Source organism: Blennius ocellaris, assembly GCF_963422515.1.
Source record: "Blennius ocellaris genome assembly, chromosome: 17".
NCBI classification, from domain to species: domain Eukaryota; kingdom Metazoa; phylum Chordata; class Actinopteri; order Blenniiformes; family Blenniidae; genus Blennius; species Blennius ocellaris.
Window position 1 is genome coordinate 15,580,946 of NC_137666.1, and position 22,500 is coordinate 15,603,445.

The following is a 22,500-nucleotide window of genomic DNA, read 5'->3' on the forward strand; positions in this document are numbered from 1 at the left end:
GGGAGGTGGTTATGCCCTCTTGTGTTTATGGTGTGTGTGTGTGCGTGTGTGTGTGTGTGTGTGCGTGTGTGTGCGTGTGTGTGTGCTGCAGCGGATATGGGCCCCTCTCTTAAAGACATGCAATTAAGCTTAATTTTTAATGAATATTAATGGCATTAGCGTCAGATTTTGTGGAGATGTGCATCTGCCAACGTGCGGGGGGAAAGGATTCTGTGTGTGTGTGTGTGTGTGTGTGTGTGTGTGTGTGTGTGTGTGTGTGTGTGTGTGTGTGTGTGTGTGTGTGTGTGTGTGTGTGTGTGTGTGTGTGTGTGTGTGTGTGTGCGTGCGTGCGTGCGTGCGTGCGTGCGTGCGTGCGTGCGTGCGTGCGTGCGTGCGTGGAGGGGGGGGTGCAAATTCATTTGGTAGTCATGAGAAGAGGAGTGCAGACGGGGAGCGATGGGGGGATGAGGGTGGTGGTATTGATGAGGAGAATCAGGGTGGAGGAAGATAGAGGAGGATGGAGAAGGAGATAGGGAAATGGGACGTATGAAGAGGAAAGAGATGGAGTGGATGAGGGTCTGGAGGAGGAGGAGCAATGCGCAGGTGGGAAGAGGAGAAGGAAGGACGAGACTGGACGTGGAGGGTGGGGGGAGAAATTACAATAATTAGGACAAAAGCGAGATAAGGAGGAAGTCATTTTGCTCTCCTAATAAAGCAAAGCAGGACACTGAATGTGTGCAACAATAAGAAAGACTTAAACAGGACGAATTAGGAGGCTGGAAAGAGACGTTATAGTCAAGTCAGGTCAAAAACTGTGGAGGGTGCATGAACCAAGACATTGTGTAACTTATTGACAACCATTAACAGGAGAGTGTTGGTGTCCTTTATATGAAGATATGAAGCGGTCCAGCGGATTAGTGTTTTGTGTGGACAGGGTCTCCAGAGAGTTTCAGGGGCGAAGACATCTCTGGGTCAGGGGGACGTCGTCTCTTCAGGGTTATTACTGTAAATGTGGAAAAAAAATATGTATATTTAGTGTAATTGAGACATGGAAATGTTAGTGATTGACTCTGTATCCCTCCATCTATCCATCCATCCATCCAGGAACTGATCCAGGGACACAGACTGGGTATACAGGTGACCAGTAAAGACATTTCGACATATTTCAAATTTGCATCTCACAAGCAAGAGTTTGTCTTATTGTAGCCATGATAATACACCAATAATATATTGAATAATCTAATCTAATGATGGCGTTGAACCAAAACAAAGCTTGTGCAGTGTAAGTGGAGGGATCAAGTTCTAAGAGATGGGGGTCTCATCCTCCTGGCCTTTAAAGATTGCTGCAGTTGAGGAAAGCAATTAAGACCCCATTTACATATTACCGTTACAAATTTTCAAATGAAAATGATGCAGTTAGCATGCTGGGCCTCTAGTGGCTGGTGATGTTGTAATGTAACCACACACTGGTACAGGGAACAATAGACTCTAAAGACCAACACTGGCGAGTACGCAGACATTTGTAAGAACAGGCAACCACGTTGCATTGCTATTACCGGTGGCTCAACCATGTAACCACAAAGTCCCAGTAGAATATGGACCGGGAGTCGTGACTCTCTGGAGGCATACGTTGTTGTTGTTGTCCATCTACTCTCACATGTGCAGAAGAACTATTTACGACAGCTGTAGTCCGCATGCATAGTATCAGCATTTTCAGAAAAGTTGCATTTTCACCTGTTTCCATGGAAACATAGTTGGGGCTTTTCCAAAAAGTTCCACCTCGGGAGCCTTTTTTTTTTTAAAGTTGCATTTTCAGTGACTCCAAACACCGTTGCCGTGCAAACGGGGATTTGAAATGGTGTTGTCCTTCTCCCTCTGGCGCCCCCTCACGGCGTCAGACCTGCTTGCTCGCTATCACGCCTGTTGCATGCCTCTTTTTTTTTTTTTTTTTCCTCATTTTGTCAATCATGCAAGCAAAGCGAGGCAACAACTCACCGCTTTGAAAGAAGGTGGAGCGCAACCAAGCATAAAAACCCTCCACAACCTACTTAAATGAGGTGTGAGCCCAACATAAAGGAAAGTGTCGTGTAGGTCATGTGTCATGATTACTCTTTTGTAATCTATTGTGACCGAGACGGCTGAAATTGTAGCTCGAGCACGCGGCATTTGACCTGCTTTTTTTTTTTTTTTCTGCGCGAAAAAGAAAATTTCCCTGCTGGGTTAAACAATATTAAAAAAAACACAGACAATGTAATGCAACCATGCAGGTGATTAAATTACAAGTTGGACTATGCAAGCTACTTTAGATAGCAGGTACACGCAGGTCTCATATTGCGAAACAGCCGGGGCGACCGCGCCGAATGGTTTCCACGCTCGCCGCCCCGGCTCCTGAGTGGCTGGGATTAAGGTGGTGCTGCAATATTGATTTACGTCCGCATAAAGCCTCTCCGGCTCTATATATTACACCACATTCAGCAGTCATCTATTCAATCAAATCTAATATTACACTGCCTCTCCACACAGCTGTCTAATAGCATTTAACTCACAGTTTGATTCCTGCATTCCCTCATGTACTTCAAACGCTTGCCTTCAATATCCTTCATTCGTTTCTACTATGCCAAGATGAAGTCTTTTCAAAAGCACGGCGGATGAGTGAGAGTGTGTGTGCGTGCGTGTGTGCGTGTGTGTGTGAAGACAGGATTAGCTGTGGCCTTAGGCTTAAGGTATGGAGTGGAGTGTATTTTAGAAGCTTCTAAATTAGCTGGGAAATGGGATTTTGAGACAATGGACTGGAAAAAACTCAAATGAAAGGATGCACTCGCAGCACTCCTTCATTTGCCTCTGATGTTCTCTTGTGCTCACTTTTTCAATTTTTTTTTAAGCCGTCGTTCCTCTTTCTTCATCTATTTTTTTCCCCCATTCCTAAAGCTTTTCTCCATCTTCTTTGCATCCGTTTCTCCTCGCTGTCCGTATTACACATGACAGTAATGACGTAAGAATCGTAGTGTAAACAGTAGTATGAAGCTAACCTCACTCTGACCCACTTAAAACGGAGCCTTCCCACCCCTCGAGCGCACACGCACACACACACACACACACACACACACACACACACACACACACACACACACACACACACACACACACACACACACACACACACACACACACGTCTGAGTAAATATTGGACTTGGGTCAGCAGCTTCTGTTCTTCAGTTCTGTGTGATGAAACTGTGCAGATTTCAGTTTGTGGGCTCACGTCCATGTCCACCTCTCAGAAAGTCACCGTCCTCCTCCTCCTGCCACTCCTCCCTCCTTTATTGACCCGTGGAGGAGTATTTGCGTCCACGCCGGGCTCCCGCTTCAAACGAATCACTTCCGACCGTGTAATAAAAGCCTGACGTTTGGAGAACATCCATCATGTCCCCCCTCTTTGATAAACACGAGGGGGGGGGGCTGCACACACAAACACATGGCTTGTTCAGGGCCCCATCATGGCTTTCTCTTCTTTTTAAAATAGCTCCTCTGTTGTTTGGCGTGGTCATGTTGCGAAGTGTCTCTCTCAAATCGCCGACGCCTGGCGTGATATGTGATCCAGTGAGTGAACCACAGCCGAGTGCCACAGGACCCCCCCCCCCCCCAGACCCGACCGTCTGGCTTCCACACATTGTTATGGAGAGCTGGAGTGAGAAGCCCTTCGGTTCAAGTCCAGTTTGGCGCTTTTCCAAGTGGAGTTTGCATGTTTTCTTCAGGGTACTCCACTTTTACATCCACAGTCCAAAAACATACCTTTGAGCAACTGTGGACCCCGTTTACATGACGACGTTTCAAGTGAAAACATTTGGCGTTTACATAGCAACATTTCAAAAACATTTGTTTTTTACACGAAAACGGCAGAGATGCTAAAAACTATGTAGTAATAAAAACACATCTCTGGAAACCACCATTGATCCTTCTACCTGTCTATGTGGGCACATGCGCAGTACCGGTGTTTCTGAAACGTTGCGTTCACATTGGTTCTGAGAACCATTGTCGTGTTTTCACCTGTAAAACATGTAAGGGGCCTATAAATCCAGAGCGGGTAAAAAAAAATCCATTCATTGAGGCTCCATGCAGGACGGCTGTGGAGGGTCAAGCAATGAGTTCTACCCAATATAGCTCTAAATAAAACACATCAGGTTTCATGGTCGGTTTCCTATTCTGAATCAGTCATCTGTGATCTTTCATCACAATAACGATCAGTAATAGCCATCCTTAAAAAAAGTAAAAAAGCAACACTGTTGAGTTACGTTCAATACATTTCCCCCCTCACTTCACCTAAAGTCGGCTGGGGGGTCCATACATGACTCATATAAATCTCTGTTTATTTGAGGAGTTTTTATTCTCACAGATTAACTGATGTCCTTCACACCGGAGACCTGTTCAACACCACAAAGCTGTTATCGCACAGACACATGTACACAGATGTCATCACAAATATGTTGACATTTTAAATCTTTAACAGATTTAATCAAAATTGTTACAAGTGCTTCGTTGACTTTTCAAAATGTTTAATACTTTCACTGACTGAAAGATACAAATACTCTTCCTCTATTTTAATTTCATGATAAAAGAGACAAAACATTAATGATACAGTTTTACTTGTAAAAAAATGTAACGATGCATTTAGGAACACTTAAAATAGTCGCTGTGTTTTGACCATCAAAATGCCCAGAGGTTACACTTACCTCACTTGTATTGACTTTTCAGGAAACATTAGCGTCGTGGAACAATTTCTATATATAAAAAAATATATATATAACTATTTTAATTAGTGCTTCTGTGATTTAATTGGCTAGTAATTGAAATAAGGGTTTGGCGGGACCACTCTAGGGCATTTACCAGTATTACACCACCTTCTCTTAGAGATGGATGAATGAATACATTAACTTTTTATCTGTTTAAAACTATGTGCAAAAAGTGTGTTGGACAGTAACCTTGCAGCTAACACTTTAATATCCTGGGTGAAATTAACTTGGTATCAGATGTTGGCGGGAACATCTACAAAAGCTCTGCATCATCTCCGCATCGCTCATACCCTGGATGCACAAATTATTACACAGTTAATGCTCTAATAATAGATCAGTTCTGGAGCGATACAGCTCATGCTGTGAAGGATTATCTCCTGCTATAAAATTATATCACCTAGCTGACAGGAATATTGCCCACCTACTACAGTATAATCACACAACAGATAAGAAATCAAACTGTGGGGGGGGGGAAATGGATTTTGAAAGTAAAAACCTGGAGACTCAGTGTGTGTGTGTGTGTGTGTGTGTGTGTGTGTGTGTGTGTGTGTGTGTGTGTGTGTGTGTGTGTGTGTGTGTGTGTGTATGAGACATACATGCGCGAGCACTCGCGTGTGATCTCTCACCGCGTCTTGCTGATCAGTTATCACTAATCCTTCCACTCAGAGCTCTTTAACAAGTTGCTATTGTGCTGCTGACGCTTAACATGATGGAGGAACGACCTTCGTGGTGAATGAAAAGAAGAGGGAGAGGGAGAGCGGGAGGGATACAGAGGGAGGGAGAGGGAGAGGGCAACACCTCCGACAATGGGGAGAAAATTGGTTTACACTAGATAGGCTTGTGATTACAGAGGGAAAGAAAATGACTTAGATTGAACAATAGGGCTGAGTGTGTGTATTGGCGCGTGTTTGTGTATGTGTGTGTGTGCGTGTGCGTGTGCGTGTGTGTGTGTGTGTGTGTGTGTGTGTGTGTGTGTGTGTGTGTGTGTGTGTGTGTGTGTGTGTGTGTGTGTGTGTGTGTGTGTGTGTGTGTGTATTTGGGGGATTAGTGGGTGGTTAGGCTGGGATTTGGTTGAAATGAATTGGTGGGTATGGTGATGCTGATGGCTGTGTGCTTGGGTGTACTGTAACAGAGTGTGTGTGTGTGTGTGTGTGTGTGTGTGTGTGTGTGTGTGTGTGTGTGTGTGTGTGTGTGTGTGTGTGTGTGTGTGTGTGTGTGTGTGTGTGTGTGTGTGTGTGTGTGTGTGTGTGTGTGTGTGTATAAAACATGCCTCTTTGTGCTGTAACTTGATCTAAACCGAGAATCAGGGAGTGTGTATCGCAGCCGTGTAAACCTAAGACACGCTCAGCGCTCCAACTGCTCCCCTCGTCTCGCTCCCAGACTTCCAGACTCGTGTCATCGTGGCAGAATGTGTTGTTGAAAAAGCGTAATCTGCGAGGGACCAAATGTTTAGGATAAAAGGAGCTTTTTGATTCAGTTCAACAAATTTAACAGACTTGCACACACACACGTGCAGATTTTGAAAATTGGAAATGTTTGGCATGATGTATATTAATGGCTCCCAACCAAAGTCTGGAGATATATTGGTGATGTTACAAATTTCTCTATGAAAAGCCAAAACAGACCATAATATCGTGCCAACTTTTTCGAGTTGTTGTGTTACACGCGCATCAAAAGAAGCCAGAATTGTTGATGTAAAGTTGGATTTTCTTTCATTCGTGACATCTCTTGTATCATGTCATGTAAGGCCGGAGCTCCGTTGGTAATAAAATCCTCCCTGTATGAGATTTGCAAATCAATGCATCCTATTTGTATTTACATCTAGCGCACCGTCCCAACCTCTTTGGAATCACGGTGGCGGAGAGAATTCTATATTTAGCGAGAATCCAAATTTGTATATCAAAGACTTGTGACAAATATGTCCTGGAGGCTTGGTATTTTACAGCTGAACCATGAAATTATTATTCTTAACCTGTTCATGAACGCAGCATGTTGTAACAAGACTGCTTGGTAATTACCCCGAGCACATTTTATTCTGCATTAAATGTGAGGATTTTCTTCATTTCCTTCTTTTTTTTTAATCAGTCGACACTCGTGTCGAATTTGCAGTAGCCCAGTTTACAGCATATTTACAGGGTTTTCACTGTGTCCTTCTGTACGCCAACATTTGGTATGCATTGTCATCTCATGTGGTCGACCTTAACCGACATCTGCAACAAGCGAAAAAAACGCGCCTCAATCCGATGTTTGCATTATCATAAACTGTGTGTCTTCCCTCTAGGAGGCCCAGCAGGAGAACTACAGCATCAGGGGTCCTGCCCCAGGGAATTCTGGGAAGGCCAACAGTGAGGATGGTGTCTCTCAGGACCGCCCCTCCAGTCTGCCGGTGAGTGACTGACAGCTGAGTCCACCAAGCAGTGATGCAAGCGCATGAGTGGAGCACACGGTGCACAACACAGCATCACACGTGAGAAAAGGTGGTTGGAATGAGAGCAGCTGGACAAATAAAGGTCACATTTGCAGATTCTTTCCACACTCGAACACGACTTGTATGATCACACTTTGATCAGAAAGCACCTCGACGTGACAGACAGGAATTGTCCAATCAGATTCCTCTGTTCATCCTGACACCCCGCCTATACATTTTTATACTTATGCCTTTTCTGCTGCAACCGGGATTCGAACCCGGGTCCTCCGAATTTAACCCAATAGTTGCGTTTGATACACTTCCCCCAAAAAATATCCCAGACAAATACAGATGTACCAAATATTTCTAAATAAATAGGAACCGAATTGTTACCACCATAAGGAATAATGGTGTCTAATACTGTGAGCGAAGTGACTCTTTATTGTTTATTTTCACCTTTTAGCACTAAAACATTTGAATTTATTGTAATTTATAGCTTATTATGATGTAATTTTACTGGCGCGGCCGCCTATACCTCCTTCGGTGAAATGACTTTGACACTCCTGGTGCACTCAGCACACTCTGATATCATCTTTACATACAGTTTGTCTCACGGTGGAACCCATGTTTGTTCGCTTGTGCTGGAAAACGGAAGCGGGTTGACTGGAGCAGTAATTGAGAAGAAATGGGTGAGACCAGGATGATCTATGAAGGGAACAAAAACAGAGAGAGAGAGAGGTGTGGGCTGCTCGAGCTTCGTTGGCTAAACTAATCGCTTTTTTAACTCTCCTTACAGCTCCTCAGCACTTTCAAGAATAGAATAAATAGACATTTGCAAATGGGCGCAAATATTGGCAGTGCTTGAGGTGTGTGCGCTTTAATTTACCAGATACTTTGGAGCAGCCCCAGGAGTGGAGGAATAAACTGCAAGGAAAAGCTATATTAAGTGTATGAACTCCAATTAAGCCATAATATTCTCTCCATATAGGGGCCGCTTTGAAGGGCTGAGTGCGCCGGTCGTCCTCCGTCTCTCAACACACACTGACGGTTGACTCTGCTTTGTTTCCAATCAGCACTGATTTATCCGTCAGTTTTCAAGGGATTCCAGTCTCTCTCTCTCTCTCTCTCCCTCTCTCTCTCTCTCTCTCTCCCTCTCTGTCTCGTGCACGATCCCACAACCTTCTTCCGTCTTTTCCTCCATAACGTACTAATAGCATGTCATCCGCTTCATCTCGGCATTTCTTCTTTTCCCTTTCATTTTTATTCTCCCACACTCTTTCCCCTCCTCCCTTTCCCCTCCGTCTTTCTCTAAAGTAGCATCATGAAAGCTTTTTTTTTTTTCTCAACACCCCCACCCCCCCCACCCTCGTGCTGTAATGAGAAATGGCCTTGATGTATCAATGTGTGAATCCGGAGCAAGAGAGCAAGACAAGCCGCTGCAGTGGCGGGGGCCGATCTATTTGAACCGCCACCACTATCACCCCATATTCCCCCACCACTTTAATCCTGGCATTTTACCCCTTGGGTTCTCCGTGTGTTTTCACATCCCATCCAGAGCGCCGCGGCTCGCCGAGATCCTAATCGGCGGCAAGTTTTGATGAGAGACACAGAGAGGGAGAGATGAATAGATAGAGAGAGAGGGAGAGAGAGAGGGAGAGAGAGAGAGAGAGAGAGAGTGGGGAGGATGGAGAAATTTCTCTGCGTTTGCCAAGCTCTTCCAGCAAGCTGTCACGGCAGAGATGTAACCGTTCCCCCTCGCTCTCCTCTCTCTTTCTCACTCTCGCGCCGGCGTTTGATGTCAGATCTAAAGCTGCTGTCATCTTTTTTCTTTCTTTCTTTTTTTTAATTTTTTTTTTTACTCTCCCTCCCTTTCTCTCTGTCAGGAGGGAGGGAGTGCGGGTCGGCAAAGTGTCATGTTGTTGTTTTGGGACGAGTCTGCCGTGTGATGTGGCGGGATTTTTGAAGGCAGACCAAAGGGAAAAAGCGCTTTAGTTACTTATCACAAATGCAAGTCACAGTGCCCCCTGGGCCTTTTAAAAATGTAATGTATTTCAGATACAGAAGGCCTTGTGTTGCATATCAGCGTACAGTTATCTGGATTGTTGCCGCTCCTGTTAATATACAATCACCATCATTTTATCTCTCCAGTTGGATGAAACAAAGGCTCCGTTAGATTCCGTACAAGCACGCTGTGGCTAATGGTGCTTGTAGCATCTAGAAACTAAAGTTTTTCCCACTATTAGAGTTACAATCCTCCATCTCTTACATCTCATTTTCTAAGATTTACTCATTTACTGTCGTTTTATACATATCAACATTATTATGTGTCTGTATGTTTTTGCTATGCCTTTTATCAATTTGATATTAGGTTTTTTTTTTTCTTCTCTTCTTTCTCATTCATTTTCCATCTTACCTCCTTTTACTGGTTTATCTTACGCGGCGGCTCCAGGTGTGTACTGGCGTCCCATTGAATTTGAGACCCACATTTTTGAAAACGGCTCTCAAGGTGGAACTTTTCGAAAATGCTCCGGACTCCATCTCCATGGAAACGGAGGAAAAGAGCTTTTCTGAAATGCTACTACTGCGTATGCGCCCCACACCTGTAGTAAATAGAAGGACAATGACGACAATGGTGGTTTCCAGAGTGTCATGACTCCCGGTCCGCATTCTCCTGGGATTTGGTAGTTTTATAGGTGAGAGTCAGTCTGAATAGCAATCCATCTTCATCGTCTGTCCATACGAATGTCTGTGAACTCCCATTGTTAACGTTTATGGCGTATTTTTCTCTACGTACGTATTTATGGTTTCATTGCAAAAACAACCGATAATGGCCCAACATGCCAGCTACCTTGTTTTCAGCGTTTCTGCCTTTTTCTGTGTAAACAGACAAACGTCGCTGTGTTAATGCAAAATCTCTCTGAAATGAAAATGCAAAAACAATGCAAAATGACACACACTATACATTTAGATTACATAAATATGAATTACAGAATGTCTCTCGGACACTGAGAGAGGTTTATGCTATTTGATTGATGTAATGTACTTCTCTGATTGATAACTCTGTATCATCACTCCGTTCAAAAACTTTACGTTGAATGAAAGCAAACAGAAGTGATAGTTTCCATCTGCTCTTTCTCATGTCAACATGATCTAATACACATAAAACCCTCATTTGAATACATGTGGTATCATATTAGTTGATCGGGCTATCTAAAAGCACAAATCATTTGCATGAGCCTGCTTTATGCAGGATGTTATGTAAGCAATCTACCAGTATATAGAGCAAGGTTTCCAATGCTTGCTATTAGCCTCCTGTAATGTATCATTAACTTGACCTTACATTTCCCTATAGCTTTTGGTCCTGGTGGTTATGTGAAAACTGAAAGCCTGACATTAGCATTCGGTTCTTGGTTCTTCCTCTACATCCTTGGTTTTGTTGTATGGATTTGACCTTTCACAGCCTTCTCAATGGCAGACATTGTCTCTTTGACGTGTTATTGCGTACCGTCAGCCTTGCTGCTGTACCACTCTAGACCCACGCAGCATGCACCACCTTATTTTTCAATGTAGCTTTAGCATCACAATACTTATCATGTGCAGGCTGGTTCAGGTCTCGGCGAGCCTGTTCCTCCAGTTCCACACAAGCATGAAAGCAGGTGCCAAAACCAGAGTGAATATTTTTTTTTTTTTTTTTTTTTTTTTTTTTTTTAAGACAAATAACTTGTAAGAAAAATCATAGACTGCAAAAAGTTGGCCGGTTTCCTCTTTGTTTGTTTTTTTTAATATAGTGTAAAAGTTTGTTGAATCAGTTGCCAACAAGTCTGGTTTGATTTTACACAAAAATAATAATTTCTATGTGGTTTTTATGGAGTAATACATTTCCTACATTTGTTCATGATTCATCCCGCAGGAATGTGACGGATTTTCAAAATGACCCAGATTTCTCCAGGACGTGTGGCAATTACAGGGCCTTGAAAGGTGCCATGTTAGTTGCTGACAGTGTGTTACAGCTGGATTGGCACCGAATGACACTGTGTCGTCTTCTGCCTTGTTATTTCCAGCTCAGTGTGGCGATGGCGTTTCTGGTATTTGGGGGAGTGAGAGCTCTGGGTTTTCTCGCTCTCAGTCGGACCGTGGCGTCTTTATATTTTTGGCGAAGTCGGTTCTGCCAGTGTCGCAGTTTGTGAGGTGAGGAGCCGGGAGCCCAATGCCCCCGCCTCACCCTCCAGCTCCTCCTCACCCCCGCTCCCTCCCACCGTTCCAGTCACTACATGTTCCCTGCTCTTCGGCGTTCCCCTGACAGCCTGCCAAGCTGCCGCGCAGCCTCCCATCCTCTGGGACATGGGAGAGGATGGCCAGCCATGTGGAAAGGCAGAGTGAGAGGGAGGGAGGGTGAGGTGGGGAGGAGGGGTGAAGAGCAGTATGAGAGAGAGAGAGAGAGAGAGAAAGCATGTGAGGGAAAGAGGGAGAGAGGGCGTGAAGCGATGAAGTGAAACGTGGTTATCTTTTTGTCACTTGTTCAGGGTGAGGGATGTTGAATTCAGGCTATGGGGTTCCGGCAGGAGTGTGTTATTCACACTAGTGCACGCGCACACACTCCCTCCTCCCCCCCCCCTCTCTCTCTCTCTCTCACTCTCTCTCTCTCTCTCACATGCACACACACACAAATTCTTATACACAGACAAAAAACATCCATGTACGTCTTCCTGTGCTCATTTGCCCCTCCTTGACTTATTTTCCATCAGACAAAAGGAAAAAAGAAAGCCCAGAAAAAAACTCTCTCTCGCTCTCCTTCCCTCCCCCTCTCTCTCTGTCTCTCTCTCTCCTGTCCACCTTGCCCTCTTCTGTTTTTCTGAATGTTAGGTCATGAATGATTGACAGGCCGCAGCTGGAGAAGCTCGTGCCCTCCCTCTCTCTCCCATTGCTCTCCCTCGCTACAACCACGCACGCACACACACACACACACACACGCACACACACACACACGTTCCTCTTTGCTAACAAACACACATTCTGCACATACTTTCATGCACATTCTGTCCTCTTGCGAGCCATTTTTCACACACAGTGTGTGTGGTGTGTGTGTGTGCTCTATCAGAGCATGTCAGTCAGTCTGCACATACAGTATGTGCTCTCTCTCTCTCTCTCTCTCTCTCTCTCTCTCTCTCTCTGGCTTTCCCTACTGCTGTGTTTTATTTTAGAGTCCCCAGGCAGGCAGACAGGCCAGCAGGCAGCGCAGAGTAATGTCATCCAGCAGGGTTACATTCAGCCTCCACATTAGTGCACACAGGGGGGAGGGGGGGGGGGTGAGGGGGAGGAGGCTGGGGGAGTCAAGAAAGCAAAGAAATACAAGGGAGACGAGGAGGAGGCAGACTGATGGTGGGAAATGCACATCGGTTGAAAATGTACGGCAAACATCATCAGTAGTTTCATTAATTGTGTCTATTTAAATGTCACGCCTGCTTACATGCCTGGGTGTGTTTTCCGACGTGCTCCTGTGTGTCGGGCGCGTGGGGGAGAGCGGGAGGCTGGGAGACTCGGAGACGAGATGTTCTCTGGACCCTGCAGCCTATTCTTAGCTCAGAAAGCAGCGCTGAAGGCCACAGTAGCTCGCCGCCACCGCTGCGTGCACATAGCGGCGCTGAGAATAGGACAGCTAATCTGCAGCCGGTTTCACACTCTGCGGTATAGGGGATGGTCAAGGCCATGACTCTCTTAAACCCAATATGAGCACGGTTGATTGATTCAGTGTCACTCACGTGTTGCCAGTCCATACGCATGTCCACAGGATCTTGTAATTTACCGTACAGCTGTTTTTTTTTTTCCTTCTGATGCTTATTCACTCCGCAAACTCAAACGTAATTAGTGTTTTCACCTCTGCCCTGTTTACGCCACAGACTCGGGTATCATGACGCAGCCCGTCTGAAGACCCCGACTTCATCTAAAATGCAGACAGGCTATTTTTCCGCTTGTATGCCGGCCTGTTTTCGTTTGCTCCTCATGAATCATTTAGTATGCACACACAGTTTCATGTACGCACATACTTTTCTTCTTCGTCTTTTTTTTTTTTGATCCTCAAGAGCTGGGGAACATGTGTTTTTGCCGGGCTTACCATTTGTTCCCCTACAGCATGAAAACACAGATGCATCGGAAGTGGAATTGATCTGCAGGGCACATTTCTCCCGGTCTTTCATCTCTCCGCATCAAAAAAACCTGCAGAATTCAGGTGATGAGATCGGAAATAAAATTAGATTTATGGACGTATTCTGAGGGTGTTCCTAAATATGTGTTGCAACTTTAAAACATGGCTCGGATATTAGTTAAGATTGAGGCGATTGCCAGACTTTAAAGGCACATAATGCAATATTGAGGTCACTGCAGCATCTAATTGTTGTTTAATTAGTTTTCTTTTCTTTTGACTAACTTTAGACACTTTCTTTTCTCTTTGTTTAGTTGAATACAGATTAGATTCTCTACACCCACAGGTGGATATCTTTGCAAGTACGTCAGCAGGGAACTCAGAAAGTTACAAATGGTCAAGTCAGGTTGTTAGCTCTCTGTAATAAAGACACATTATCACAGTTAAAAGTGATAATAAAAAGACTCCATTAGCAATAATAACATGATTATTTCCATCTGTGAAAAAGCAAAAATCCATCAAACGTAATTTCATACATGTGTTGGCTTTTAAGGATTTAATTAAATTTTTTTTGATGATATTAAAGTGTTGTTTTCTGTTGTCATGTGAACGCACATCGGAGTAAAAAATTCAATGTGGTTGCTTTGAGTTACTCGCATTAGCTAAGAGCTTATAAACTCCCCACTTTCCCACTAGTGTTGCTGGTGTTTAGGAGACTTTGATTTGTGTCTCTTAGGAACTTCCCACTTGCACATGAATGCCTCATATACGTCCTGACTTTGGCTTTGTTACATCTCTTTTTTTTTTTTCTAATTTTACGCTCGAAACATGCCACGTGACGCTATTTATGTGAGTTTCAAATTATGAAGAGAATCCAGTCCTATTCCTGCATGTTATCACACTCTGCACTGCTGAAGTGTCCTGCTACAGGACACTGAATCCCTCCCAGCTCTCCTCAGCAGCTGACACTGCACTCTCATCCCCTGCAGAGGAGACACACACAAAACATAATTTCCCCACAGGGCCCCACAGGGATCGATGAAGTTTTTTTGTTTTTTTGTTGTTGTTTTTTTTCTTCTTTGCTTGCAGAATTTTTTTAGTTTTGTCTTATGGCAAAATGTGATGGCTCCACACTGTTCTACCTACTGGGAACTGTGTTGGCCAGTGTTGGGTTGTTAAAACAAACTGGCAACACAAGGCTGAGCAGCAGCGGCAGGACGAGACAGAGAGAGGGAGGCGCGCCGTGTTTATACCCAGCCATCCCTGACAGTGAGACTGAAGCCCCGGCACAGCAGAGCGAGGGGCAGATAGTAAACCTGTGTGTGTGTGTGTGTGTGTGTGTGTGTGTGTGTGTGTGTGTGTGTGTGTGTGTGTGTGTGTGTGTGTGTGTGTGTGTGTGTGTGTGTGTGTGTGTGTGGTGTGCGTGGGAGCATTCCTCAAGCACACTGACCCACCCCGATGCTCACACATGCGTACGCTCCCAGTGTGTCGGGCTGTATGATTTGAGAGCGGAGAGGAAATGGAGAGGGATGAACTTGGTTAAGAAAACACCCGTCCGGCTTCACTGGCGCCTCTCCACCAACCGGAGGAGGGGGAGATAAGGGCGGAGGAGGAGGTAGAAAACGAGTACTGACCCTAGAAGGACAGAAATGTTCCCCCTCCTTCACTCTGAAACTTTTTTTTCTCCCCCCCCCCCCCCCCCCCCTGCTCTGAGCTCATCAGTTTCCCAACTGGCCGGTGTCTTTTGTCGAAACGTAGGAGGAGAGAGGAGAGGTGGTATCTAACATGGCTCCAACAAGGTTATTGTGTGCTCCAGTTAAGCCACAAAAGCATTGATTGTCTTTTTTTGTCCTCATCAGATCTTTCGTCTGATGAACAGTTCAATTACTGGAGCCAAAAGAAAGCTGCGGTCTCTCTCTACAATGTTTTCTGCACTTCCTGTTAGCATTAGCATTAGCCTGCGGCCTTGTTTACGGTTCTAGTGAAAATGTAACATTTTAGAACGTTTCAGAAAACATTTGTGTTTGTGTTCTAAAAACATTTACATGAAAACAGCAGAAATGCTATAAACAATGTAGCTGGCCTCCCAGGCCACCAGTTGTTGTTTCTTTTCGTAATGAAACTACACACACATGCACACCGTCAACAACACATGACAGACAATGACGATGGCGAGTACACGGACAGATAGCGAAGTTGGATTGCTATTCCGAGTGACTGTCAACGATAAAACCAAAGTCCCAGGAGAATACGGACTGGGAGCCATGACACTCTGGAGGCAGAATGGAGTTGGAGCGTTTTCGAAAAGTTCCCCCAAAGCCCTTTGAAAGTTTTCTGTTTTCACTTGAAAACGAGTAAACAGGGTGTTAGTTTATGTTCTAAATAGTAAACTGTGATGCATTCACAGCCCCAATTTAATGCTAGTTTACCTTTGTAAGAGATGTCTGCATTTAGGTTTTATTTTTTTGTTTTTTGTTTTTAATCTAAGTTGTATTGCAGCCAATTTTTTTCTTTCTCACGAGCAGGTGTTATGCTGAGCTCTGTATAATTGCCAAAAAGTGCCTTCTTCTCATGGGAGTGCTTTCTGTTGGAAATACCCGACTTGAGAATGAATTTTCAACTCAAACAGACCAAAATAGCAGGAGGGCATCGCTGCTTGACTTGTAACTGTAGGATGTGTGAATCAGGTGATTCATGCTCTAATAATACATCAAGATTCACATTGTCACATTATTAGGACTTCACCTGTGAGAGACAATAAAAAAGGAATCGTCACTTTTTTGTAGTAACTTGTCAGTGACTGTTTTTATACACGTGCACCAAATCTCAGTCGACAGCAATGTGCAATTCTCTATATTTTCTGTAACAAAGACAGAACAAAAAACATTATTAAATGTAGAAGTCAGCATTAAAACTAATGTGTTTATAAAAAAGAGGACATAATAATATGTTTGGAGCATTTTCATAGAAGCAGTCAGCCCAGAAAATGCTTTCAAAATCAATAAAAGATTTTTTAAATCTAAGTGTGATTATATAATAAAAACTGAAGTAATGAACTCTCCTAGTTTAGATCTTGTAAGAATTCTTACGCGTGTGGGAAACGCTTCAGTATGTGCATGTTGCAGTTTTCTGTTGTTGTTTTTGGGCGCTCAAAATCCGTATTAACACCTAGCGAAGTGTGGTCCGGCTTGGCGGTGCGAGCGTCGCTGCTGTGACAGCGTGTGAAAGCCGAGGCCGCTCTGTAGGATGGTTGAATGTACACAGTAAGCGAACGTGACACACGCTGTGAGATTTTCTCCTCCTCTTTCGGCGCGACATCCGCCAGTGTTCTTATATTGTGAAACCCGGGACCGGGCCCACCAACTTGCTTCACACGGCTCCATTTGTTTGAATTTCTTTTTTGAAAAAATACGCTTTCATATCGATTCCATCCCACCCAAAATAAATCTGAAAGGCGTTCTTGATATATAGGTTTCATTTTCACCAGACGTTCGTGCCAGATACGCCCCTTCTGGCTCCGAGTCCTCCATTATGAATGGTGATTTTGTGTTATCACATTAATATTTAAATTAACTGTTAAAATGGCTTCAAATGTTATTGAGCCAATCTGAACTGGAGATTGGAAACATCTATTTCACATTCATTAATAGTTGGGACGTGGGAACTTTCTCTCCTCGAATGATGTTTCACTGTGTGAATGTGAGAAGATTTTCCGTAAGAATAAATATTTGAAGCTGGGTGTTGTAAGGGTTAGTACTTTCCCTCACGGTGACAATATTCCCAGATTAATGAGTATTTCCATGACGAATTAGCATGTTCTCGCTGTGCATTGGTTTTCTTTTGTTACTTTTTTGTTTAATTAAAGTCCAAAGATACATTGACATAAATTGTTTATTTGATTTGCTATATTTATTTATTTCGAACGAAGGCAAAATTAAAATTACGTGAAACAAATGGAAAAGAAAATAATAAAATAAAAATGAATAAAAAGCCAATTTCAATATAGTACACATTTGACTCGTTCGAAAAGTTGCTTTAAGTAGATTCAATACTTTTTGTAAGCTGCTGTGCATAAATTCAAAAACACTGCTGGAGAAGCTAAAAGTTTTATACCAAATATAGAATTTAATGCGGCCAAAGAGTTGTGACTAATTCACACATTACATAATGTGTATGTATGATTAACCATCATGAGTTAAGAATAGGAAGTTGCGACTTTTTTATTTTATTTGTGCCAGAAAATGAACATGTCCGACATGTGGACCAAGATTTGGACAGAAGTACAATGGCAACACTAACAGCACCAACTTGTGGCCTGGCATGCTAACTGCATCGCTGTTTCTGTTGTTTCTGTGTAAACGCACATTGTTTTCAAGATAATGCTGTGTAAAGGCGAAGCTTTACTGGAAAGAAAATGGAAGGATGTCGTTCAACAATCTGCCAAAACATGACTCTTATGAGGTGGAAGGGCACGATGTGGTCAGTAATTTTCAGTCGGTGTGAATTAGTGTGGTGTGAATGACCAACTTCAGCCCCGATAAGTAAAGCAGTACCGAAGCTGGATGGATGGATAGGGTTGTATGCTGCAACCGATTACACTTTCTTTTTCACATTCTACATTTTCTCTTTCCTTCAACTTCCTGTCACTCTTTTGGGTATAGGAGAGAAAAACAGAAGCACTGGAGAGAAAGAAAATGTGCTGTAAAAGACAACCCCTCCTCCCACCCCCCCCCCCCCCCCCCCACCCCCCTCTGCCTTCTCCTCCTTATCGCCTCTTTGCTTTCCTCCCCTCAGTACTCCCTCGCCTCACTCACTCCCTGTTTTCCCAGCTTCAGTCATCCACTTCTAACATTTCTGGGTTTATTTTTACGTCCGGTACTGGATGCCTGGACTCCCAGCAGGATAGCGAAGCAGGGAGGTAGAAAGGGAAGGAAGGAAGCGGCGGAGGAATGGAGGAGAGGAAGAGAAAGAAGAAATAAAGAGGAGCGATGGAGCCATCAGAGCACAGTGTTCTGTCATCACCATGGCTCCCTCTGGCTGTTAGGAGGCTGAAATTACATCTGACTTTGAAGTCAGGGGCAGCAGCATCGCCAGTGTTGCTATAGTGACAGGAAGTGTGTGTGTGTGTGTGTGTGTGTGTGTGTGTGTGTGTGTGTGTGTGTGTGTGTGTGTGTGTGTGTGTGTGTGTGTGTGTGTGTGTGTGTGTGTGTGTGTGTGTGTGTGTGTGTGTGTGTGTGTGTGTGTGTGTGTGTGTGTGTGTGTGTGTGTGTGTGTGTGTGTGTGTGTGCGCGTGCGTGCGTGTGTGTGCGTAAACTCCTTGGGAGGTTTATTATGCATGATCCACACTGTGACTAGTCCTGATGGCATTACAGTGCTGTTATTAATCTACTCTCATAAGATATGTGTACTTTAAACACATCCTTGCACACGCACACACAAACACACACCAATGTGTCTGAGTCCATGTTAAGATGCTTTCTGACACACACACACACACACACACACACACACACACACACACATACACACACACACACACACACGACCCATTTCACAGCTGGATTCAAACTTCATGTCGTGCCTTTTAAAGATTAAGATAAAGTTTTTTCCTCTTATTATCTTTGAGAAGGTTTAGCTGGCTGCACACTGCGCTCACAGGCAAATGCACGCACTGAAACACCCCAGCACACACACACACACACACACACACACAAACACGCAGTTATTCAGATTGCAGATAGCAGTGTTTGGCTTGTTTAAGCTGCTAATATTCAGGCGAGTCCTGGAATATTTATGGCTTTTGTTTTATCAGACTCTGTGAAAGTGGGGCGGAAAAAAACCCCGCTCAGATAGATAGATAGATAGATAGTGAACAACACTGTACAAGAGAAGAGCAGAGGAGACGTATATGCAGAGGAGGGACAGCGAGAGTGAAAATAATGTTCCATTAATGCAGAGCCGGGCTCTCGCTGAGGGCCCAGCGCCAATCTGCATCTCCCTACAGTCTGCCTGCTATACATTTTTCATGAACGCTGAGCGAGAATTAGCGACGGATTGCGGCTGCAAATTGCTTCTCCTTGGTCGGGGGGCCGATGGAGGGAGAGAAAGGAAGAGGTAAGAGGGAGAGGGGGAGGATTTAAGAGGAGGGGGGGCATCGGGAGAGGTTGAAGAGAAGAGGAGGTGATTGGATTGTGGAGAATAACAAGAGGGGGAAAAGGAGTTTTTTGCAAATGTGCAATGTCCATGCTTCAAATTAGCATTTTCTTGGAGCTGCACGTATACATCTGTCCATTCCCCATTGTGGGGAATGGACTTTACTTGTATAGTGTGTTTTACTGCTTTACATAATCAGTCACATTCAACACATGGACAGGCCAATGTGGGATCGAACTGCAGACCTGCTCTAACACCTGATCCATCCCTGTCCCAGGAGTTAAAAATATGATGACGTATTTGTGACCTTTCAACTGTGTTCGATATATTTTTTTTAAACAAACACTGGAACAACCATATCGAAACTTGTTTTGTAGACAAATCTACATATAAGTTGAAAAAATAAATCCAATGGCTCCACAAATATACCAGTACATTGAATGTTTAATTACGAATTAAAATTATGGATGATTTCACCACATTTTATTGAATTTAAATGCAGAAAAGTACATTACATAGTATAAAATGCATGATCAATTTTACCAACATGATATTATATAAAATGTGTAAAAATACATTTAAGCTTGAAATTGTTGTTGCTTTTATTTATTTATTTTTAAATCACTCCTTTCTTTCTGTCCTCGCCTCTCTATATATTTCCTCTCCTTGGCCCGTGCACCATATAGCTCTGACCCCAATCTCAGCCGGCTCTCTCCACTCTAATAATGCCCACTCTCATTTTCCAGCGGTGGCCTTGGCTGCAGTTATAGACCTGCGGTGACCGGCTGACTGACTGGCTCACTCCTGCTTTGCTGACTGCTCGGCCCTCCTTTGCCCTCTGTTTCTCTGAAGAACTCTTCATGTTGGGCTCTTCTTTGTCTGTTTGCTCTATGATGCAGGAACCCACGGAAACTCATATTTAAGTTAGTAGCAAGAGTCAATAGTTAAGATTTTGGTGCCTGCAGTTCTATTAATAATACATGCGACTGTGAATCAATTGTGTACATTGCAAGTATTTAACTTGAAATGGAACACTCTTAACTATTGACTGGTGTCACTGACCATGGAGTCTTTCAGTCAACATTAAACATCGTGTCCACTGCAACAGTATCACAACTTCACAAGTGTCAGTACAGACAGAGTGTGTGTGTGTGTGTGTGTGTGTGTGTGTGTGTGTGTGTGTGTGTGTGTGTGTGTGTGTGTGTGTGTGTGTGTGTGTGTGTGTGTGTGTGTGTGTGTGTGTGTGTGTGTGTGTGTGTGTGTGTGTGTGTGTGTGTGTGTGTGTGTGTGTGTGTACAATAAAATAAAATAAAATGATTTTTGACAACAGTAGAGAAGTTGTGTGTGTATGTGTGTGTGTATATGTGCGTTCAGGGCCCATGATTGCTGCTGTAATCTGCTCTCTCCTGCCAGCCACAGTTATTACAGTTGTCGATATGGTGCTCAGGGCTTTATAGACACAAGCTACAAGACACAGTCTGGACGCTCGCCAGAGAGTGTGTGTGTGTGTGTGTGTGTGTGTGTGTGTCCTGTTTGTGTGCATATACATATGAGCCAGAGTGCTTTGTATTTGTTTACGCCTCTGCGTGTGCATATGTATGTTTGTGTGTGTGTGTGTATGTGTATGTGTGTACGTGTGCAGGATCTTTTGCACCATGTGTATGTAATTGAGCTTTCTGCTCATGTCAAAGCCAGTTCAACAGAGTGCTAATTGCTTATGTTACAAAGTGTAAGTCCCAGCAGTGTGCGTGTGCGTGTGTGCGTGTGTGTGTGTGTGTGTGTGTGTGTGTGTGTGTGTGTGTGTGTGTGTGTGTGTGTGTGTGTGTGTGTGTGTGTGTGTGTGTGTGTGTGTGTGTGTTGCATGTGCATCCGTGCGTGCGTGAAGCGTTACTTATTATCTTAGCTGAGCATGTTAGCATTCTTTTGTGTGACTGTTTAATTTTGTCTTGCATGCATGTGTATAAGTGTGTGCGTGTGTATGCATGTGTTAATGCATGTAGATTCTTGCGTGTGTGTGCGTGTGTGTGTGTGTGTGTGTGGTCCAGATTGCAGGGCCTTCCGCTGGTTGAGGTGTTTTTCAGGGTGTAGATGTGGGTTTTCTGGTTTCATTTCCACTTGGGAGTCAGATTATGGGTTTTAGCAGGATGGGGGTTACACTCTGCACTGTGAGGGTTATAGTTAGGTGAGGGGGCTCCGTGGGTCCGTGTGTGGGCCTGTCACTGCTTTGGAGAGTTCGCTGTGATAATGAGTGGAAAAGGGGAGGAAGGAAAGTGAAACAAGATGGAAAGAGAAGGAAAAAAGCTGTGGTGTTTGGAAAGTGGACGGAGAAGAAAGAGAGCAAATAGAAGGCAACAGATGAGGCGGGGATGAGGGCCTTTGACCAGGAGAGACGGAGGGAGGCAGAGGAGGCTCTGATGCCTGTTGTTCAGTCCACATCGACTGTTTACTGTCCTGCCAGCCTGTTACTATCATCACTTGGCACTGGCTCATAACGGGGGGGGCGGCTCAAACAAACAAATGCCTGTGCAGCATTTGCTTTTGTTACACTGACATACATGTGTAAGCACACACACACTCACCGTGAGGGTCACTGATGGCCCACTTTTCCACTCGCGCTGCTCTTTTGGAAGCGTGCGGCCATCTGTCAGAGCTGGCCCGGCGATTAAACACGTCCTCCCTCCCTCCCTCTCGCGCCGTCTCTCTTTCCTTCGACTGGGTCCTCGCTGCCTGTCAGCACCCTGTGACCTCCGAGAGGCTGGAAAACTCCCCCTGCCAACGGCACGTGCGTGTGTGCCTCGCAGGGGGAGTTTTTGTTTGTTTGTTTTTTGTCTTTTTGGGGGGTTTTTTTGCTCAAATAAAACTCCCATCTCAAGACAAGTATGCCACACTGAAAATTAAGAAACAATATCCCTTCTGTTCAGAGACAACATCTTGTTTTTAATGGATTCTTTACGAGCTCTAATTCTTGGAAATGTATCTGTGTGTTCTGAGTAAGGTTTGGTTGTTATAATTGATTCTTATTAAGTTTTAATCGT

General features: G+C 44.2%; 1 protein-coding gene across 3 annotated transcripts in view; it reads left to right on the forward strand.

The window, feature by feature from the left end:
* Positions 1-22,500, forward strand: part of arid1b (AT-rich interactive domain 1B) — a 227,996-nt gene that overhangs the window by 73,718 nt on the left and 131,778 nt on the right. For all 3 annotated transcript variants that reach the window (XM_080512800.1, XM_080512801.1, XM_080512802.1), the window contains exon 4: positions 7,048-7,152. In XM_080512800.1, the coding sequence (XP_080368926.1) occupies positions 7,048-7,152 (105 nt within the window). The remainder of the gene's footprint in view (positions 1-7,047; positions 7,153-22,500) is intronic.